Source organism: Euwallacea similis, chromosome 19 (assembly GCF_039881205.1).
Source record: "Euwallacea similis isolate ESF13 chromosome 19, ESF131.1, whole genome shotgun sequence".
Taxonomy (NCBI): domain Eukaryota; kingdom Metazoa; phylum Arthropoda; class Insecta; order Coleoptera; family Curculionidae; genus Euwallacea; species Euwallacea similis.
The window spans coordinates 1,360,510-1,377,967 of record NC_089627.1 but is presented as its reverse complement, the minus strand read 5'-3'; the positions used below and the strand labels follow the sequence as shown (position 1 = coordinate 1,377,967).

The 17,458-nt window shown below is 37.8% G+C and overlaps 4 protein-coding genes across 9 annotated transcripts in view; 1 reads left to right on the top strand and 3 right to left on the bottom strand.

The window, feature by feature from the left end:
* ox (ubiquinol-cytochrome C reductase complex subunit oxen) overlaps positions 1–17,458 on the bottom strand; it is a 73,286-nt gene that overhangs the window by 30,014 nt on the left and 25,814 nt on the right. The gene's annotated exons all lie outside the window — the stretch shown is intronic.
* psidin (phagocyte signaling impaired) lies at positions 26–5,832 on the top strand. Its single transcript, XM_066399382.1, has 14 exons — positions 26–339; positions 397–621; positions 670–879; positions 1,265–1,362; positions 1,423–1,607; positions 1,665–1,831; positions 1,885–2,141; positions 2,200–2,539; positions 2,844–3,013; positions 3,160–3,374; positions 3,580–3,736; positions 3,790–3,909; positions 3,963–4,223; positions 4,436–5,832. Exons 1-14 carry the CDS (start codon positions 276–278, stop codon positions 4,778–4,780), a joined length of 2,814 nt encoding a protein of 937 aa, XP_066255479.1. The 5' UTR covers positions 26–275; the 3' UTR covers positions 4,781–5,832.
* On the bottom strand, positions 7,189–8,671 carry LOC136415275 (cytospin-A-like). Its single transcript, XM_066399794.1, has 6 exons — positions 8,665–8,671; positions 8,172–8,330; positions 7,882–8,109; positions 7,708–7,818; positions 7,335–7,609; positions 7,189–7,278 (listed from the first exon to the last, which is right to left on the bottom strand). Exons 1-6 carry the CDS (start codon positions 8,669–8,671, stop codon positions 7,189–7,191), a joined length of 870 nt encoding a protein of 289 aa, XP_066255891.1.
* Positions 8,946–17,458, bottom strand: part of LOC136415224 (golgin subfamily A member 4-like) — a 32,489-nt gene continuing 23,976 nt past the window's right edge. For all 6 annotated transcript variants that reach the window (XM_066399705.1, XM_066399706.1, XM_066399704.1 and 3 more), the window contains 5 exons: positions 17,271–17,447; positions 16,398–16,535; positions 16,200–16,343; positions 15,796–15,958; positions 8,946–14,882 (listed from right to left, as the gene is read on the bottom strand). In XM_066399705.1, coding sequence (XP_066255802.1) covers positions 9,091–14,882; positions 15,796–15,958; positions 16,200–16,343; positions 16,398–16,535; positions 17,271–17,447 — 6,414 coding nt within the window. In that variant the 3' untranslated portion in view covers positions 8,946–9,090. The remainder of the gene's footprint in view (positions 14,883–15,795; positions 15,959–16,199; positions 16,344–16,397; positions 16,536–17,270; positions 17,448–17,458) is intronic.

Below are 17,458 nucleotides of genomic sequence, written 5' to 3'. Positions count from 1 at the left end.
CCACATTAATACTTTTTTCATCATTCTGATAAATTAGAAAATGGCGTTTTGGTTTTGAAATCGTTCTCGATTTGATTTATTTTTTAAGTAAAAATACGGCATTTCTCAATTTATTTTAGTCTGAATGTTACACAATAAGTATTAGGTGTTTTCCTATAGTTAATTCCGAGTAATGTGCAATTGAAAATCGGCGGTTGTACCTGATTTTTTTGCTTCCAAGAAACGCCGGGAACGTTTTTCCTAACCTTTTTATTGCCGAGAGCTTTTGGCGAAAAATGTCTCGGCACGTGCAAAATGCAGACTCCTCCGTTGTGGAGCGCAGACTTCGGCCTATTTATGGTAAATGTTAATCAAAACCTTCCTACTCCATAAATTAACTGAGTGTTTTTTCCCTAGAATGGTTGGATGCAGGAAACAACAAAAAAGCTGTGCAGGAATGTGATAAAGTCTTAAAAAAATCTCCTAATATCCTTTGTGCCAAAGCTCTCAAAGCCCTAGCATTTCTGAGAATGTCTCGAAAGGGTGATTGTGTCTCATTGCTTGACCATCTTCTCACCAAAAAGCCTGTAGATGAATCTACTTTACAAGTAATGAGTCTGTGCTACCGAGAAATGCATCAAAGTATGATTTTTAACTGACAAGTGTCTTCTTTGTAAGTAGCAGTTTTAGTGGAAAAAATCTGCACTTTGTATGATATGGCTGTGAAACTTGATCCAACTAATGAAGATCTTCAAACTCAACTATTTATGAGTTATGTGAAAGTCAATGACTATAAGGCCCAACAGCAGACTGCCATGGCTCTTTACAAGCAAAAACCTAAGAATCCTTATTATTGTTGGAATGTGATGAGTATAATTTTGCAAGCAACAAGGGGAGAGGGTGAGTTTTGTTTTAATTTGTTGGTTTTTACATTGAGCTAGGGCAAAACAATGCCGGGTATGAAAAAAATATCAAGGGACACTTAATCTATTTTTAAATGCTCTTCATCTGGTGATTATTTTCATTTTTCAAAGAGTATTTATTTTTTAAATCACAAATAGGTATCAATTCAACCTTTTTGTGAAAATATTCAAAGTTTCCCTAATTTTAGAGTAAGTTCAGGATGTCTATGGCAATTTTATCATTGATGCCTCCAATTAGTTTTTCAGTTTAACAATCTGTATATGTGAACCTGTATTGTGTAACCTGTTAGATACTACTTTATTCATAGGCTTTAAGTGTTAAACAAGGAATATTTTTCATTGTTAATTTTTCATTCTTGAAGGAAAAACTGATCTGGCCAAACGAAAGTTATTATTAAGCTTAGCAGAGAGGATGATGAAAAAACTTCATGACGATAATAAAATTGACGCAGAGCAAGAAGTATAATTTCATACTGAAAATTTGCTTCCAAAATTTATACACATTAGATCACATTTTTAGGTTCAGTTGTATATTTTGATTTTGAATTTGGAAGAAAAATATGAAGACGTCCTGGAGTTGCTGAACAGCCCTCTTGGGGGGAATTTGCAGGCATTGAACCTATCCCAAGTCAAACTAGAGTTTGTTACTAAATTAAAAGACTGGAGACGAGTCAATAGTCTGTGTAAATTAATTTTACAAGAAAGGTCTGTTATTTTAAAAGTCACATGGACGTAACTGGTAACTGGAAATATTTTTCTCAGTTTCGATCGATGGGAAATTTGGGTTCAATATATTAACTCCGTCTTTGAATTAATTGACTCAAATGAGGACATTAATCCAACAGAAGGCTCCTTTAGTAACGTGGACAATACTGCGGAAAAATGTCATGAGTTTATTTGCAGTATGATTGAAGGTGGAGCAGACAATCGTAAGGCTTGTTACTCTCTTTAGATGATTATCTACACTTTCACTTCTTTACAGAATTTTTACTTCGTGGTCCATATTTAGCTAGATTCGAATTGTGTGCCAAACTTCAAGAAAAAAATATTGAAACCCATGAGATCTTGGGAGATTCTCTAGAGCTGTTCATGGAGTATTTTAGAAAATTCGGACATAAGTCGTGTTGTGTCTCGGATTTAAAGGTTTATCTTAAGTTATTAAATAATGAACAAAAAACTGTCTTTGGGTCAAGGCTTGTGAAGGAAGTGGGTGTCGGAGGCGAAAATATACCTCAAACGGTATATCTGAATCCAATCCTATACCTTTTTAAATTTCTTTTATGTCGTTTTTATTTAGATGGATAAAATGTTGAGCCACATAGGGTCCATTCAATTGGCCAGGTTATGCGGCGCCCATCGAAACTTACCACAAGAGCATCTCCAGACATTAGTGACGGCCTTAATTTTACACTACCGCCATGGTTATCAAGCACATGGTAAAGGATTAACTTCAACAGATTTCGGCCCCTCAGACAACTACTCCATTTTGGCGTGTCATTTAATCTATGATTTGTCAATTTTGGAAGGTGGAGCAAATTTCATTGTAGCAGGATTGGCTGTGTTAGAAACATTACTTACAAAATCTCCCAATAATTTCCATGCAAAGTTGTTGGCACTGAAGTTTTATCATTTGCTTGGTAAGTGATACAGTATTTGATTTGAGGACTTCAACAAATCAATTTAGTTAGTGCTTTTAAAAATATCTCTATGAGTCAATTTTCTTAATAAAATCCTCACAAATATTTGATTTGGTTTATAGATTTTACGATTATCACTTTATTTTTCTGTGTTAAACATCTACCTTTAGTTTGTATTGAGCGATGCTAGTTACAGTGCTCCTATATGTACTAAGTGATGAAATTTTGCCTTTATATAAGGAAAATTTAAATACTTGTCGGTGAAATACCTTGTACAACTATAACATGCTTTTTTTCCTTCTAGGCAATGGTTTAGCAGCGAATAATGTATTCTATTCACTGGACATTAAACATTTACAATTGGATTCGTTGGGGTTTATTCATTGTGCACATTTGGCCACTTCGGGGCTATTTTCTGTATGCGCCCTTCATTACGATACCACATTAAAATTTTTTACGTCCAGTTTTAAGGAAGTAAGTCCTACAATATCAAATGCAAGTCTAGTTTATAATAGATAATTTAATTTTAGTAATAATCTTAGCTGTTTTAGTTTCAAAAAGCCTTTGAGGGACTACTTCCACATAAGTTTTTACCTATCATTTATTATTTTTTGTTTTAGAGCACTGATCATTTTACTCTCTCCTATAAATATGGCTCGTTCATAAAGCTGGACGAGTTTATGGATTTTCGGGAGAGAATGGAATCGAGTTTGCACTACATGACCGTTGTTTTCGATAGGATGGTGTTAAGCTTAATGGATTGCTCTAGTGTAGATACTTTGTACAATATGGAGATATCATTTAAAGCTAAGTTTGTCGATTTTTGTTCTTTAAGGTAGGTTCTTTTTATGGTTATTCACGCTTTTTGACTTAAAACAAGTAAAGCTTTAAGTGTGGATATATAACGAAAACTACAAACTTTTCTAGAAGATAAATTTAGTAAAATTGTAACATTTCTGCAGAAAAAGATATGGGTGAAGTTTGATCAATTAGGTAGGGATCATCTTGAGAATGTGTAAATCGGTTGAAACCTATTTTAGGGATAATCGAGATTTAGACATATATCTGAATTGGGACCCTGAATTTGCTAGTCAAAAACCATCGCAATGTAAAATTGCTCAAGAATCGTTCAAACAAGACATTAATTTCTTGAAGTTGCGTTCTCACATGTTATGGGCAATAGGCGCAGCGATATACGTAAGCAAAGTTGCATTTTTCGTAAATAAATATAGTACATGTTTGTCGAATAGGTAGCTAAAACCGGCGTGAATGAAAAAGAGGCGAACTTAGTCGCACTGCTGCAACTTGTAGAAGAATGGAAGGAAATGGAAGACGAAGTAAAAAGCGAGAATCCGCAACCCACGCAACAGGTAAGTATTTCTTAGTTAAATGGTTCCGTTAAGGGAGTTTATTTGATATTTAGAATCTACTATCGTATCCACCCATATCAAGACTGCACGGCCAATTAGCAACTCCGTATCGGACGTGTTTGACCTCCATCCTTGAGTTTTTCGTCGAGTTGTGTAAGAATAATCTCGAAGAAGCAGAAACCAAATTCAATGTCGCCGAGAAAGAAATCGGATCGTTAGTCAATAAGTTAGAAACCAAATTGCTCATAGGTGTGGAATTGCCTTATTTCCAGCCAAAGAAGAAAGAATTCGAATTGTTCGTGAACACTTTGGAGGTAAGGATGGTCAGTTTGGGCATTTCATGTTTAAATTATTCATATTTGTCACAGAAATGTGATAAACTTAATTGTAGCAGGTGGTGCAATGACAACAGTTGCTGCATGCACATCAAAATCTGTTTTGTTGCTTTGAATTTGAGACACAGTATACAGCTGCCATTAGTGTACCATTCTATACAAATATACCTTAAAAAACAATACATTTGCAGGTGGTATGTCTCGCTTGTGTGATCTGTATGGTGAGTAACGAAGCGGTCAAACCCCCTCAATCAAAAAAAGGCAAAAAGAAACTACAGCCAGCCGACATGAAAACAAAAGAACTTCACATTCGTTTGGTCGAGTGTTTAAAACTTGAAGTGAACAAATTGAGTGAACTGTTAGTGAAATGGTCGAGTACTGATACGAAAAATGATCCGATCGAGACGCTTCGGTCGCTCAATTTGGGAGACGAGAGCTTTAGTTTACAAGATAGTTGTTTGGAAAGCTATAATTTAGCATACAAAGAGATACAGGGTGTTATCAACAATAAAGCGAAAATCCTGAATGGATTGTAGGGGTGGGTGTGTGCCATAGTTTAAAAGAATTGTTCTTGTTTCGAAGCAGTAGTAGGAACAATTTTGGAAAATAGGTTCCATTTGATTGCATTGGTTCGAAAAGTAATTTCATGTTTTAGGAAAATGATAAATAATAATTTCAATAGTTTCCTTTTGCTATGTGGGAAACATTTCTTTGTCTTGATTCCTTAAAGTCTAATTTTATGCTTCTTAATCCAGATTGAACCCGTATGGATTCTACCACTCTAAATAGATTGCTCTAATTATCGGTCTCTTTTGATCATTAAGATGTAGTAATTTCGAGTCTACATCAGACTTTAATATTACCATTTTATATCACTATATTACGAGGTGTGGTGTTTGAAATAATAAATTTTCTGCTACTTTTTAATAAGAGCGGCAATGTCGCAATGATGAAGATATTTTTGATCTTGGACCGATAGTTTAGAGCCGTTTTGAAAACGATCCTATGTCTAGTTTTCCATAAATATCCACCGTAGCACGCCTATGATGACGAGACTGCTGAAAAGTACTTTTCAGGTTCAAGGTTGTTTTATGGTGTCGCCTAAACATTTCCATGGTTGCTATTTTCGCGCAAACAACTAAAAGCATGTTAAAAAATGTGTGCTTAAATTATAGTTCTATCAATTCACGTTCACAATTTGCATTTTAATTTCAAATTGTTTCTCGAATACTTGGTCCCTCCAATGTTTTCGGAACAGTGCTTTTCTTTATAGTGAATTATTTACGAGTAGCTCAACTACACACTTTGTGTAAAATTGGATTTCTAGTAAACGTATTAAAAGATGTGCACCAAAAGACGAAAAATTATTGCTTTTTGTCGATCTTTTTTTAATGCCTGTGCTACGGAATAGGATACATACAGTTTTTTACTTGGTATGTGGCACATGCAAGAAAGTAGAATTTGGTGAAAAAAGAAATGTAATAATTGCTATTTTATTGTGATTTAGCCGAGGAGTTTAAATTCTGAGAGAATCATGTCTGTAAATACGATTTTATAGGAATAAATAAACAATTTTCTCATTTTATAATTTTTGTGGTTTTAGTGTATGTATTTATTTCCAATTCATGTTTTTATGTAGGTTTTATGTAGGTTGCTTAGACAGGGTGTCTCACGTAGGAATGATCTTCATTGGGGCTTTAGAAATAGCAAGCCACGCTAAGGTAATTAAATGGGAACAAATTGTTCATTTTTATTTTTTTTCCAAACTTTAACTACATTTGCATAATGTTCTTACTTTTCCCAAAAACTTTTAAAGGGAATTAAGGAAAAAAACACATCAATACTAAAAACACATTATTTCCACAAAACAATATACTTACAAACTGAAAACCTTTAATAAATAACAACATAAGTCAGAAAATTATATCTAGAAAAAATTCCAAGAACGTTGATTTTCTCGTTAATTACCGTCAGCGTTACGTTGATTACACGTTTTGGATAACTGATAAAATGAACGTTGCCATTAAAGAAATGCCAGGACCAAATGCAAAGTTACATCCTCAAGCTCTTACAACTGCCTGAGGGTGGTTCAGCCAAGCTTCAGAAATATTTTTAATAAATCAAATACACGTGTTGAAAACACGAAACCCTTATTCTCTACTATCCTTATAATTAACACAGTCTTGCAATTTGATCATAACGTGGTATAATAAATTCCATATAATATGCAATTATTACTTCGACTATGTAAGTACGAAATTCAGTATGTATGGGGTTACATTACATTACATAGTCAAATTGTTGGTTTATTTTATGACTATTCATGCTCAATTTCTTCTCAATTGCAACCAATGGGTTTATAGATTTTCATTTTATTACATTGTACCCACTTCGTGTAAACGCTGAATATTCGAAATTTAATTTCTCACAAAAAATAAATCTATTCAATTATTATATTGTCAAAAAAAATGCGATAATATTTAGCGGAAAAACTAGCAAAGTTGTTCGTATACACATTGAGGATAGGCATGTTTTCACGAGTATACACATTACAACGCATTCATGGCGTTCTCTTTTATATGAACTGGAATGACTGGATTATCAGCTTGAATTTCAGCCGAGAATTGTTGTCATAAACGCCACTATCTTTGTGTCAAACGATCATACTGTTGACTAGATTATTATCGGTTGAAAAATAAACATCAATTCAATGTAAAGGCCTTCAAAAACTTCGTACAAATGTTGTAAACCGTTTATGCAAAATAGGGCATATTTATAACGCGCAACAGCTGTCGCTTCATCGTAATTATAAAAGGTCTAAGTTTATAGTTCAGTTATATCACAGCAATAATATGAAAGGCTGAAGAACTTTATACATTATGAGCTGAACTTGAGTCTGCTCTTAGTGCATGTGCTTTTGATCGATTCAACTATATAAGGCAAATCAGACCTCGAAATGCTTGTAGATGGCTGTCACGTACGACATCACTTGCTGCCAATCAGGACGCTCAAGTTGGATCATGTCGTTGATGTTCTGGAGGAGAAATGATCTCGTTAACTCAAAGTTTTAAAATACTGTAATTATCTTACCAAAGTTGTTGGTATGCCCACGCTTTCAGCTGCCGAAAACGCCAAGGAAAAATTCCTTCTTTTCTCTTGAGGGGTGAGCGAATCGTAAGGAATGCGGTCCGGAAGGTAAGTGTGGAGAAGAGCGCACAATGCCAGACCGTCATTCCAGCTGCTGCTGAAATTGGTGATGTCGATATTACGATATCCAACCGTCTTGTTTTGGCACCATTTTAGTAGCGCGTTCCTCTTGGAACCACCGTTTTTTACCAGGCTGTTTAAAGGGTCTTTACGTTCACCTGAAAGTCAAGAAAGCATGCTGGTAAAGAAATATTTCTTTGCTAACATACTATTGCATCTATGCTTTACTAAACAACTTCATAAATGAAACACTTACTCAAATCAGAGTAACTATTCCGCCGAGGGAAATCTATCCCCTTCTGTAAAATGGCATCTCTGTAAGAGTCTTCGGACTTCGTCTTCCCTAAGTCAGATTTTGAAAGGGCATCTACAACGTTGAAGCCTGACTTAATTTCTAACACTAAACGAAACGATTCTCATCAAAACTTACCGTTCAGTCCATTTTTAGTCCAATTGGTAATTTTGTTGGGCTGTTGCTCCTTGAGAGGTGTCTTAATCGGCCCAACACCAGTAGAAATTTCGGACCAATCTGAGGGCGTTCTTAGGGGGCTCCCGGGGGATGGCGTCGGCAATATGGAGGGACTTGAAGGATTTCTGATATCCGAAGCTAAGGAGTTGAGCGACGAGGCTGAGCTGCTTCGACTCAAAGAACCTAAAGCTGAGGGAAAAAAGTAAAAATGAATTTATGAATTACACATGTTCTTTTCAGACTACACTTACAGCTCTTTGATACGGGTTTGCCTTGACTCTCTATGGTTTCAATTAGAGACTTGACGGACTGACGGCTGTTCTGTCTGGTCAAAACTGCGTTCTTTCGTCGCAAATTTAAGTCGTCTGTAGGGAAACTGCTGGGACGTATGGGTAATGGTTCCTGAGATACTGGAAAAAAAAACATCATGTAATCGTGTGATACTGAGAATTTGAGTAAAGCTATGCGTTCTTAATGGGGCGGTGCACCATTAAAACGTTGTCCGTGTATTTTAATCCAAGTTTTTTTTTATGTAACGATAGGGCTAATAGTCCGCAAAGAAAGTAAGCCATCTGCTGCTAGAAGCGTCGAGAATTTAGTTAACTTTTAAATCAGGGAAAACACGGAGGAATCTCGTAAGAACTTGTTGAAAGCGTGGAAATAAATATACGGCGTATTAAGGGGATATTCCAGTCTAAAAATGGGTAAGTTTTTACTTCATTTATTCCATATGTTGAATTTTACTCCTCATATTTCAAAACGAAATTTTACTTTTCGATATTAATTTCTTTAATATTTAGAGTATTCCAGGTGGAGAAAGTTTAAATTATTTTTAAATTATGATGCAGAGTAGGCGTAGTCGGTGTAGTTGGCGACTTTACATAAGGACTCTGCGGGATATTTGTCTATTATTCATTATGTGCCTCCCTATATAGATACTTTAGCCGGATGTAACATGATTTTTAGACTATATCAATTGTCCCCCTTTGTCGAGCTTAAGCTACCGTGAAATAAAACACCCCAAATGAAAATTCTTAACAATAAATATAATTTTATTTAAAAAGACAAATTTAATATTGTATGCAGCCTGCATGTAGTTATAAAGTCTAAAAAATATCATCGCGAATAATACTTTATAAAATGTCTTTAATCCTTTGCAACTTTAATACTTCACTCACTCTTTGCTTCGCTCTTCATATCCTCAAAATTGCTACAATCCCTCATTGGATCTTTAGGAGAAGCTTTACCGACTATACTCTTAGGTCTCCCATCTTTATTGGCCCCCGCTAGAGCTTCGAAGATTTGTTTCGCCTGCGTGAAACTTGTGCTCGTCTGGCTTTTGCTGCTGGCTTTTGAGAAACTTGAAGATTTTCTGGCCAACACTTCCACCGATGAAGGTAAAGCTGTCGATGATTCCTCTTTCTCTTGAATATTGTCTGCGCTTTTGGAACTGCCAATATTGGCTGCTTTCCCCAGTACGTGGAACGTTTTTTCTCGCTCCAGAGTGTCATAGGAGTTGCTGGTTTGGCCTATAGTGAGCATTGCGGTGGTTTTGTTATCCAGTGGGACGAAGTCCACAACCTTGGGCATGGATGGTGTGTTTTCAGGATCGATAGTGGTGGAGTTTTTGACCTGGGTTCTCTGTAAGGGAGGCTGCTGACCAGCCAGCCTTTGAAAATCCTTGCTTTCCTTGCTTTGGAATAACTCCAGGTATGAGTCGCAAGAGCTATGCGAATCCACATAAAAAAGATTCAAATTGGAGTTATCAGGAATATTTTGTTCTCTAGGAATTTCTTCGATATCATCCTCCACAGCACTACCACAGGTGATGTCTGTTTCTGCTATTACGCTTGAATTTTCTCCACAAGATTGCGCCACTTCCGTCTCATCCTTCCGTGTCTCCAGGGTTAGTAAAATGTTGGTTTGAGCCTTGCTCTTCTCTACCGAAATCACTTCCTGGGACTGAGCATTGTTTTCAGCCTCCAATTCACCAAGATCGACTTTGGCCGTCGCATCACCGAGCCTTTGGGGCTGTGAATGGCCTACAGCACTGAAATTTTGAATTGGATCGGTCATAGTGCTTGACTGTGTGCCGTCATTTTTATTGACAGGTCTGACGTATCGAGGCGCCGGTAAAGGCTTTTTCGTACTTTCTGAGCGTTCCTCAAAGTTCTGATCATGACTAGAGTAAACTGGCTCGTAACTTGTGGGGGAATCCAACAGTCCTCTTTTCAGGCTATTAGACCAATGGGAAGGCGTAGTTGTAGGGGAACGTTTATTAAGGTTTATGCTAATCTTTGTGTCTTGTTCGCTAGTGGAAGGAGATTCGTTTCTTAAAGGTACGAAAATGATTTCTTTATTGCCACATGCTGGAGAAGAGATTGAGTTTACACCTGAAGGGGCTTTTACAGGAATCTTAGAAATAGGTACGAAAATGGTTTCATTGAAAATCAAATCAGAAAGGCGCTTGGTCTGGTCTTGGCAAGTTTGTTTTTTGGAATCTTTTTCTCTCAAGGGGGCCTGGAGATATGTTTGAGACACCGGTGTCTGGAGAGGTAGATTTTGAGGGCTGTTAGGGCACAAACTCGGAGATGAGGGCTTACGTATAGGTATCATTGACCCACAAGTTTTGGGGCTTTTCATATCTTGCACAGAAACTCTTGCAATCAAACGCAAGTCGTATTCATTGATTTCAGATAAAGGTCTCGGCTTTTTTACCTTTGGAACCTTAAGACAATCCTGCACATCATTATCCAAGCTCTTATCAGAACTCGAAGAGACTGTGTCAACTGCCGCATATTTTTGCTTCATCTCCTCAATAAACTGTAAATCTTCCATAGAAAGAAACTCTTCTTCTTTTGGCGCAACTGTACATTCAATTGGAGCATCTGCGAGAGTAGCCGTTTGTTCTTCAATTGCTACTGTAGACTGCGCCATTTGCCAATTTCCAGGAGGATCAATAATAATTGTTAAATTCTCTTGCTTATCGTATTTCTTCAATGCGCTATTGTCGACCGATTTGACCAAAAAGGAGGCTCTAGTATGCAGATATCTGTCCATGATGTCCTGCATATCCTGGTCAATTTGGGACATGGAGGCTGATTTGTCCTCATAGAGTATTCGAGATTCATCATCTGGCTGGACATCTGCAATCAGGGCGCTATCATCCACAGTTTCTTCAAAGAATTTGACAGGTTTAAAGAAGTCATCGATGAAGGATTGTTCGTATTCTAAATAGCTTTTGCTGTCGCTCTCAGAATTTGATTTTTGCGTTGTTTCACTTGTTTCTTCGGTGGGGAACTTGGTTTTAAATTCTTTAACAACGCTTCTATAATTGTGTCTAACTTTTTTCGTTCCGATTACCCCGTAGCGGTTTTCTTTAAGCGTATTGCTACTAAAGCTCAATTCACTATCACTGTCGGTTTGAATACCTTCATCATATTCCACAATCACATAATCTTCACTTGTTACAATAGAACTTTGGGGTAGCTCAGGTGAATATTCTGCGTCTACGAAGGTTGCATCTGAAATTTCGTTTGGTGTAATCGAAGGTTCGTGGGCTTCTAGAGAATATTCAGCATTGATTTGTTTGTCACCAACATCTGACAATACCGCGTCGACAACTTCTTCGATTATAATCGAGGCTTCTTGAACGTCTACAATAGCTCGCGATTTTGGACTTAGTGATTTTTCGTCTGCAACAACCGAAGCGTCAGACATATATTCTGTTTTTTCTAGAACCGGGCTTGTCGCATTGACCTTAGAATGTATTCTTTCAGGATCCACCAAAACTGTATTTCTAACTTCATGAACTGTAACAGAAGCCTCATAAACTGGGACGTCCTCCTCTATACTTAGCAACCTTGATGATTTTTGATCTGCAGGAATATTAGCAAAATCTTCTGAATCAATTATAGCCGATTTTGTGGTTTTGACCTCAGTTTGTGCTCTTTCCGACTCGACCAAAGTTGCAGTTCCAACTTTCTCTACTGTAACAGAAGCCTCATGGACTTCTGGAACATGGTCCGTTACAGCCATCGGCCTTAGTGATTTTTGATCTGCAGAAATATTAGAAAAACCTTCCGAATTGGTTAAAACCGGTTTTGCAGTTTCGTTCTCAGACTGTGCTCTTTCCGACTCGGCCAAAGTTGCATATCCAATGTTCTCTATTGTAACAGAAGCCTCATGGACTTCTGGAACATAGTCCGTTACAGCCATCGGCCTTAGTGATTTTTGATCTGCAGAAATATTAGAAAAATCTTCCGAATTGGTTAAAACTGATTTTGCAGTTTCGCCCTCAGACTGTGCCCTTTCCGACTCGATCAAAGTTGCACTTCCAATTTTCTCTATTGTAACAGAAGCCTCATGGACTTCTGGAATATTATCCACTACAGCTATCGGCCTTAGTGATTTTTGATCTGCAGAAATATTAGAAAAACCTTCCGAATTGGTTAAAACAGTATTAACAGCTTCTATTTTAGCACCTGTACTTTCAGGGGCTGCAAAAGTTAAGTTTGCAACTTCTTTTACTTTAATCAAATCTTTTTGGGTTTCTCGAGGATATTCAACCGTTACAGACTGTGTTTTGGTGAGGATTTCTTCAGATTTTGGTAACTTTGTGTCCCCTTCAACAGGCGTCTCAGATAAATTCTTCACACTGGTGTTAATTGTGTCTTCATTGGTGGCATCATTGGCTTCAGCAAATTCTAATGGTGGAGATATAATGTCTAATCCTTCCAGGGTGTTTTTAGATTGTACTTCTGCTTCCTTGTTTACAGTAGCACTGACATATTTAGGTTCCTCTTTATTTGGCTCCCCATCAGCTTGAGACTGTTTCTCAAGTTCCTTACGTTGTCTCCTTATGCTCTCCCTCAATTCATCGTGTTCCAGCCTCTTTAATGCCAGCTGCAATTCCCTTTTATATCGCTCCCGAGCCTGTATTATCTTAGGATGATGAATCTCCTCGTCTTCTTCTTCTTCCTGTTTTGAGAGCTCATTGATGATTTTCTCGATAAGTTGTTTCGACTCGCGTTTCTCTTTGACCTTGGCCTTGTTTATAGTTTCATTATATAGTAAGTCTTCCTTGCTGTCACCAGAAGTTCTAAGTTTCACGTCTGTAACCTCGAACGTCTTAACGATTTTCCCGGTGTCTAAATTGAATTCGGCACTAGTAAATGAGCTCTCCGATTCTTCCTTATCGGCATTCATTTCGAACATGTTTAACAAAGTATTTTCCGGAATAAATGAAAAAGATATATCCTCGTGAGATTTGCTGGTGGCCTTTAAGGAGCTTCTTTTAGAGTTGTGCACCAAGCGTATGGGGCTTCCCAAAGCACTGCTGATGTCGGTGCTATGCTGTTTCCACTCCATTTGGTCCAAATTCTTCTCTTCAGCGATTCTTATCTTAGGGTTTAAAAGTATTTCCTTCAGCTTCCAATTTTTCTCCACAGATTCCTTGGTAGGGTAGCTGATTTCCTGCCCTCTTATCGTAATTTTTTTCTTCGTTGACATATCTTTCACGGCGGACTCTTTTTCGCGTTCATCCAAAGACTGCTTGAGGTTAAGCATGAATCTTTGCTCTTCAATCAACTTGCTTTTCGTGTCCTTTGGAATTTCCTGCATTATTTCGTCCAAGTTCTCGTATTTTACGTAAATGTTTGGCGTAGGTAGTTCTGAAAAACGGGGATTTGAAGCTGAATCTGTAGGTAAAATATCACTGGACATTCTATTATAGGAAACAGTCCTATATGGTCCCTGGGCGCACGAGTCGATTTCAATTGATCTATACTTCAGGGAACCCAATTCTGACTCGGCCCGTTGTTCTTCGAATACGTTTATATTTTCCAGACTCTTGCTTTTGGGAATATTGGTCACGGTTTGAGAGCCAGCCATCGAGCAAACTTCCTCGAGAGCACTTTGCCTGACGTCCCCCTCCACTGAAGGAAGATTTGGGTCCTTAAAGATGCGTTCTAGTTTAGGGTTTTGCACCACCGACTGCAACAGTGGTTTGCTGATGGCTAGCTTTTCCTTCGGCTTATGAGCAATCGGCTTTTCTTTGAGCATCTCATCTTCAAATAGAATTTTCAATTTCCTAACAGCTCGTTCCTCCTGGGTTAACAATTCATCAGGAAGAGTTTCGTCAATGTTGCCATACCACATGTCCAAGGATTTAAGGAGAGTTTCTTCTTCTATGGACATGAATTTCTGGTGAGGAGCGGATTTTAATCGGGCAGTGGGTTTTTTGTCCCGCTTCTTGATAAATTTTGCTAGAAATTCTGATTTTTGATCCGATTTACCGCTGTCAGACAATGAGTCCAGGGTATTCGTCGATTTTTTTTCCTCGAGAGAGTCAGTTTTGAGTTGATCTAAGTTCTCGCGACTCTTATTTCTCTTTAACATTGAGAAAGAATTCTTCTCTTTGGGTGTAGATCCGACTAGCTGCTCCAAATTTTCTTTGCTTTTGTTCCACCTCAAAAAACTTCTACTTCCCTTTTCAATTTCATCACCGCTGCCTGCTAAACTCTCTTTACTCTTGCTTCTTTTATGTCCTTTATTGTAGCGCTCCAAATCTTCGTTGCTGTTATTTTTCTCGATGAGCGTCATGGGCTCACTTTCAACCTTTTCCCAACCCTCGTCCTCCTTACCACCCATTCCAGCCAAATCATCTTTGCTTTTGCTTTTTTTCAGACCAAATTTGAACCTTTCCCCACTCTCCTGCCTTTTGTGCTGCCGTTTGCTGGAACTTTCTGAGGCAGTCTCGGCTAAATTCTCTTTGCTTTTGGCTTTTCTTTCTTTATTCAATGAGGGGAAGAGTTTATCCATGCTGCTGGTGGGCGAGGACGCACGATTCAGCCAGGACAATCTCGCAGGTATACTTGGGTCCAAGTTCTTGGCAAGGGACACTATTTGATGTGTTAGAATGATGTCAGTCTGTGTGGGTGTCGATGTGTGTTCGGTTCCACCTAAGAGCAGAAGTTGCTTAAGTTTCATATGGTGGGGATGTTAATTGGCACGTGGACAAACACAAAGCTAAGCGATTACACTGCTACATTGAGTTGGATCAGACAATCCACGTACTGAATCCTATAACTCACGATAAATTAGGCGCAATATTGTTATAATGTTTGAACATTTATACCGAAATTCGACAAAAAAAGTGAGGAAGATTGGCAAATAAATCACGAAAATGCACTAAATTGATATAGCACAGTTATCTCACACAAGAAGGGTAAAGGGAAATATTCTCAGAGCTTTGAGTGTGTCAATCTGTTCTTCTTCGGCCATACCAAGACTCCAAGAAATGTTTTGTGTGGATAGCAATACAAGGGAGTTGAGTCATCTCCACATCCTCCCCATGTCTCCCCATCCCAGTGTTAATTGATAGGCGAAATTCAGCATTAGGCAATAACACTTCCTCTCAAATACATTCCTGGTTTGGATGAAAACCAAACTCATTGTTATGATTTGGTGCTGTATGATACCTTAGGATGGATAATTACGGGACTTTACTTATATTTAACCCAATAAAATAAATAATCAAATAAAGCTCAGTTTTTCCTCAAATACGATTACTTGCACCTACTAAATCTAATACCAATCAAATCAACATAATATTGTCCTAGACACATATTTTATAGTGAATGAGAACTGCGCACCGATAAACTATCAACAAGACAAACACTTAACGATTTAACCACCACCGTTTGATGTCACTTAAAAGTATGACTAACAAATTAAATTCTTCACTATGAGCATTTGTTTATCAAGATATCGTAAATTTCGAGATAACGCCGGAACAATTTCATAAAGGAACACCATGAAAAACGCCACAGAAGGCTAAAAATAATCGCAATTAAGTAGACAACAATGACTTACCTTTAAGCTTCTCCAACTGACCCTCTAACAGTCTCACTCTCTCCCTGTAAGTCTTGTTCTCCAAAATGATTTTCTGCAATTCTTGCTGCGCCTCTGTTTTGAAATCGTTGGCCACTCGTACTGAAGTCAGGAGATCGTTTTGGAACTTTTCCCACTCATCGTTCTGTAAGCAGATAGATACAGTTTTAAGACCCTCCGTCGAAATAGTTTGACTAATACTGGTATGGGAACACTCCTTGAAAATTCACATAAACATTGGTCTCATCTACTATGAGTAACGGTGTTCTAAATAAGGACAATAAATTAGAACAGATAAAGAAAAAATGTCGTGGATCAAGCAATGATAAAGGCTTATCTCTAGATAACAGAATTAATGCGCATCAGGTAAACAGAGTATATTATACCTCCTCGGAGCGCAGCTTCTTCAATTCCTGTATTTCGCTTTCCAGGGTCAGGTTTTTCCGTTCGGTCTCGCTCAGGTTCCTTTGGGTCTCACTAAGGACTGCCGAGAGTTGACGCTTGTCTTCTATATGGCATTGAGTTTGCACCTGAAACAAATTCTTTAACTCTTAGGCAATTAATGGACGAGCTTCGGGACATACTTGAAGCTCATTCACGGCCTCTTGAAATTGCTGCAGTTGGTCCCCTAAAGAGGTCTTTTCCGAAGCCAATTTCTCGCATTTGTATTCCAAATCGGATTGAGTCGATTTGGCATTGTTTCTGGTCACTTTGCACTCTTCCTGAGGATTAAAAGAAAATTTTAATGGTCCTTGAAATGCAATTTCTGTGGAGATTACTTTCATATACAGGGTGTAACATATCATGGAAATATTTCAGGGGGCGATAGTACTTTGCAAAATAACAAAAATGTGGTAATAGTCCCATGGTCAAAAACGCCCGTTTTCGATAAATGAGGTGGGAAAATTTCCGATCTTTTCTTGTATTTTGCGTTTTTCTCACGTATGCCTCGAATTAAATTTTCGAAATTTCACATACTTTATATTCTTTAAGATCCCTTCTTGACCATGGGTCTATTAGCACTTTTTTATGGGTGTGCAAAGTAGTATCGCTTTCTGAAATACCACCTCCACGTTGATATATTACACCTTATATTGCATTAAGAGTCTCTCGAACCTTGCGGCATTTTAGCATGAGAATTGGTATTAATTGGTCTGCGTAGCTGATAATCGGAAATTTGCAGTAATTCCGCTCGCATTGCCCCCCCCCCCCCCCCCACCCCTTCAACGAAAACCTTTTCAATGCTACCGGATAATCCGCTTTATCCCATGAAAATACTGCGAATTTCTATCTTCGAAGGATTACACCATGTATGCAAAAATTTATGACTTCAAACCATTGGTAAAAATTGATGTCTCGAGTCATCCAATAAATTTCTATTTCATGTTTGTGAAATGTAAAGCATAATTATAAAAGGGTGATAAGGCATACTCCTAATTCCTCCAAATCTGCCTTACCTGCAAAACTAAGACTTGCTCTTTCAGCTTTTCAATCTCATTTTTACTCCTCGCCAACTGCTCTTTTAAATAGCTGACTTCGGATTCGAGTTGATCTTTCTCCTTTCTCGCGTTGTCTAAAAGCTCATCCAATTCGCTTTTGTCGCTAAGGGTTCGGTCTTGTTCCAACTCGTTGATCTAAGCAATCG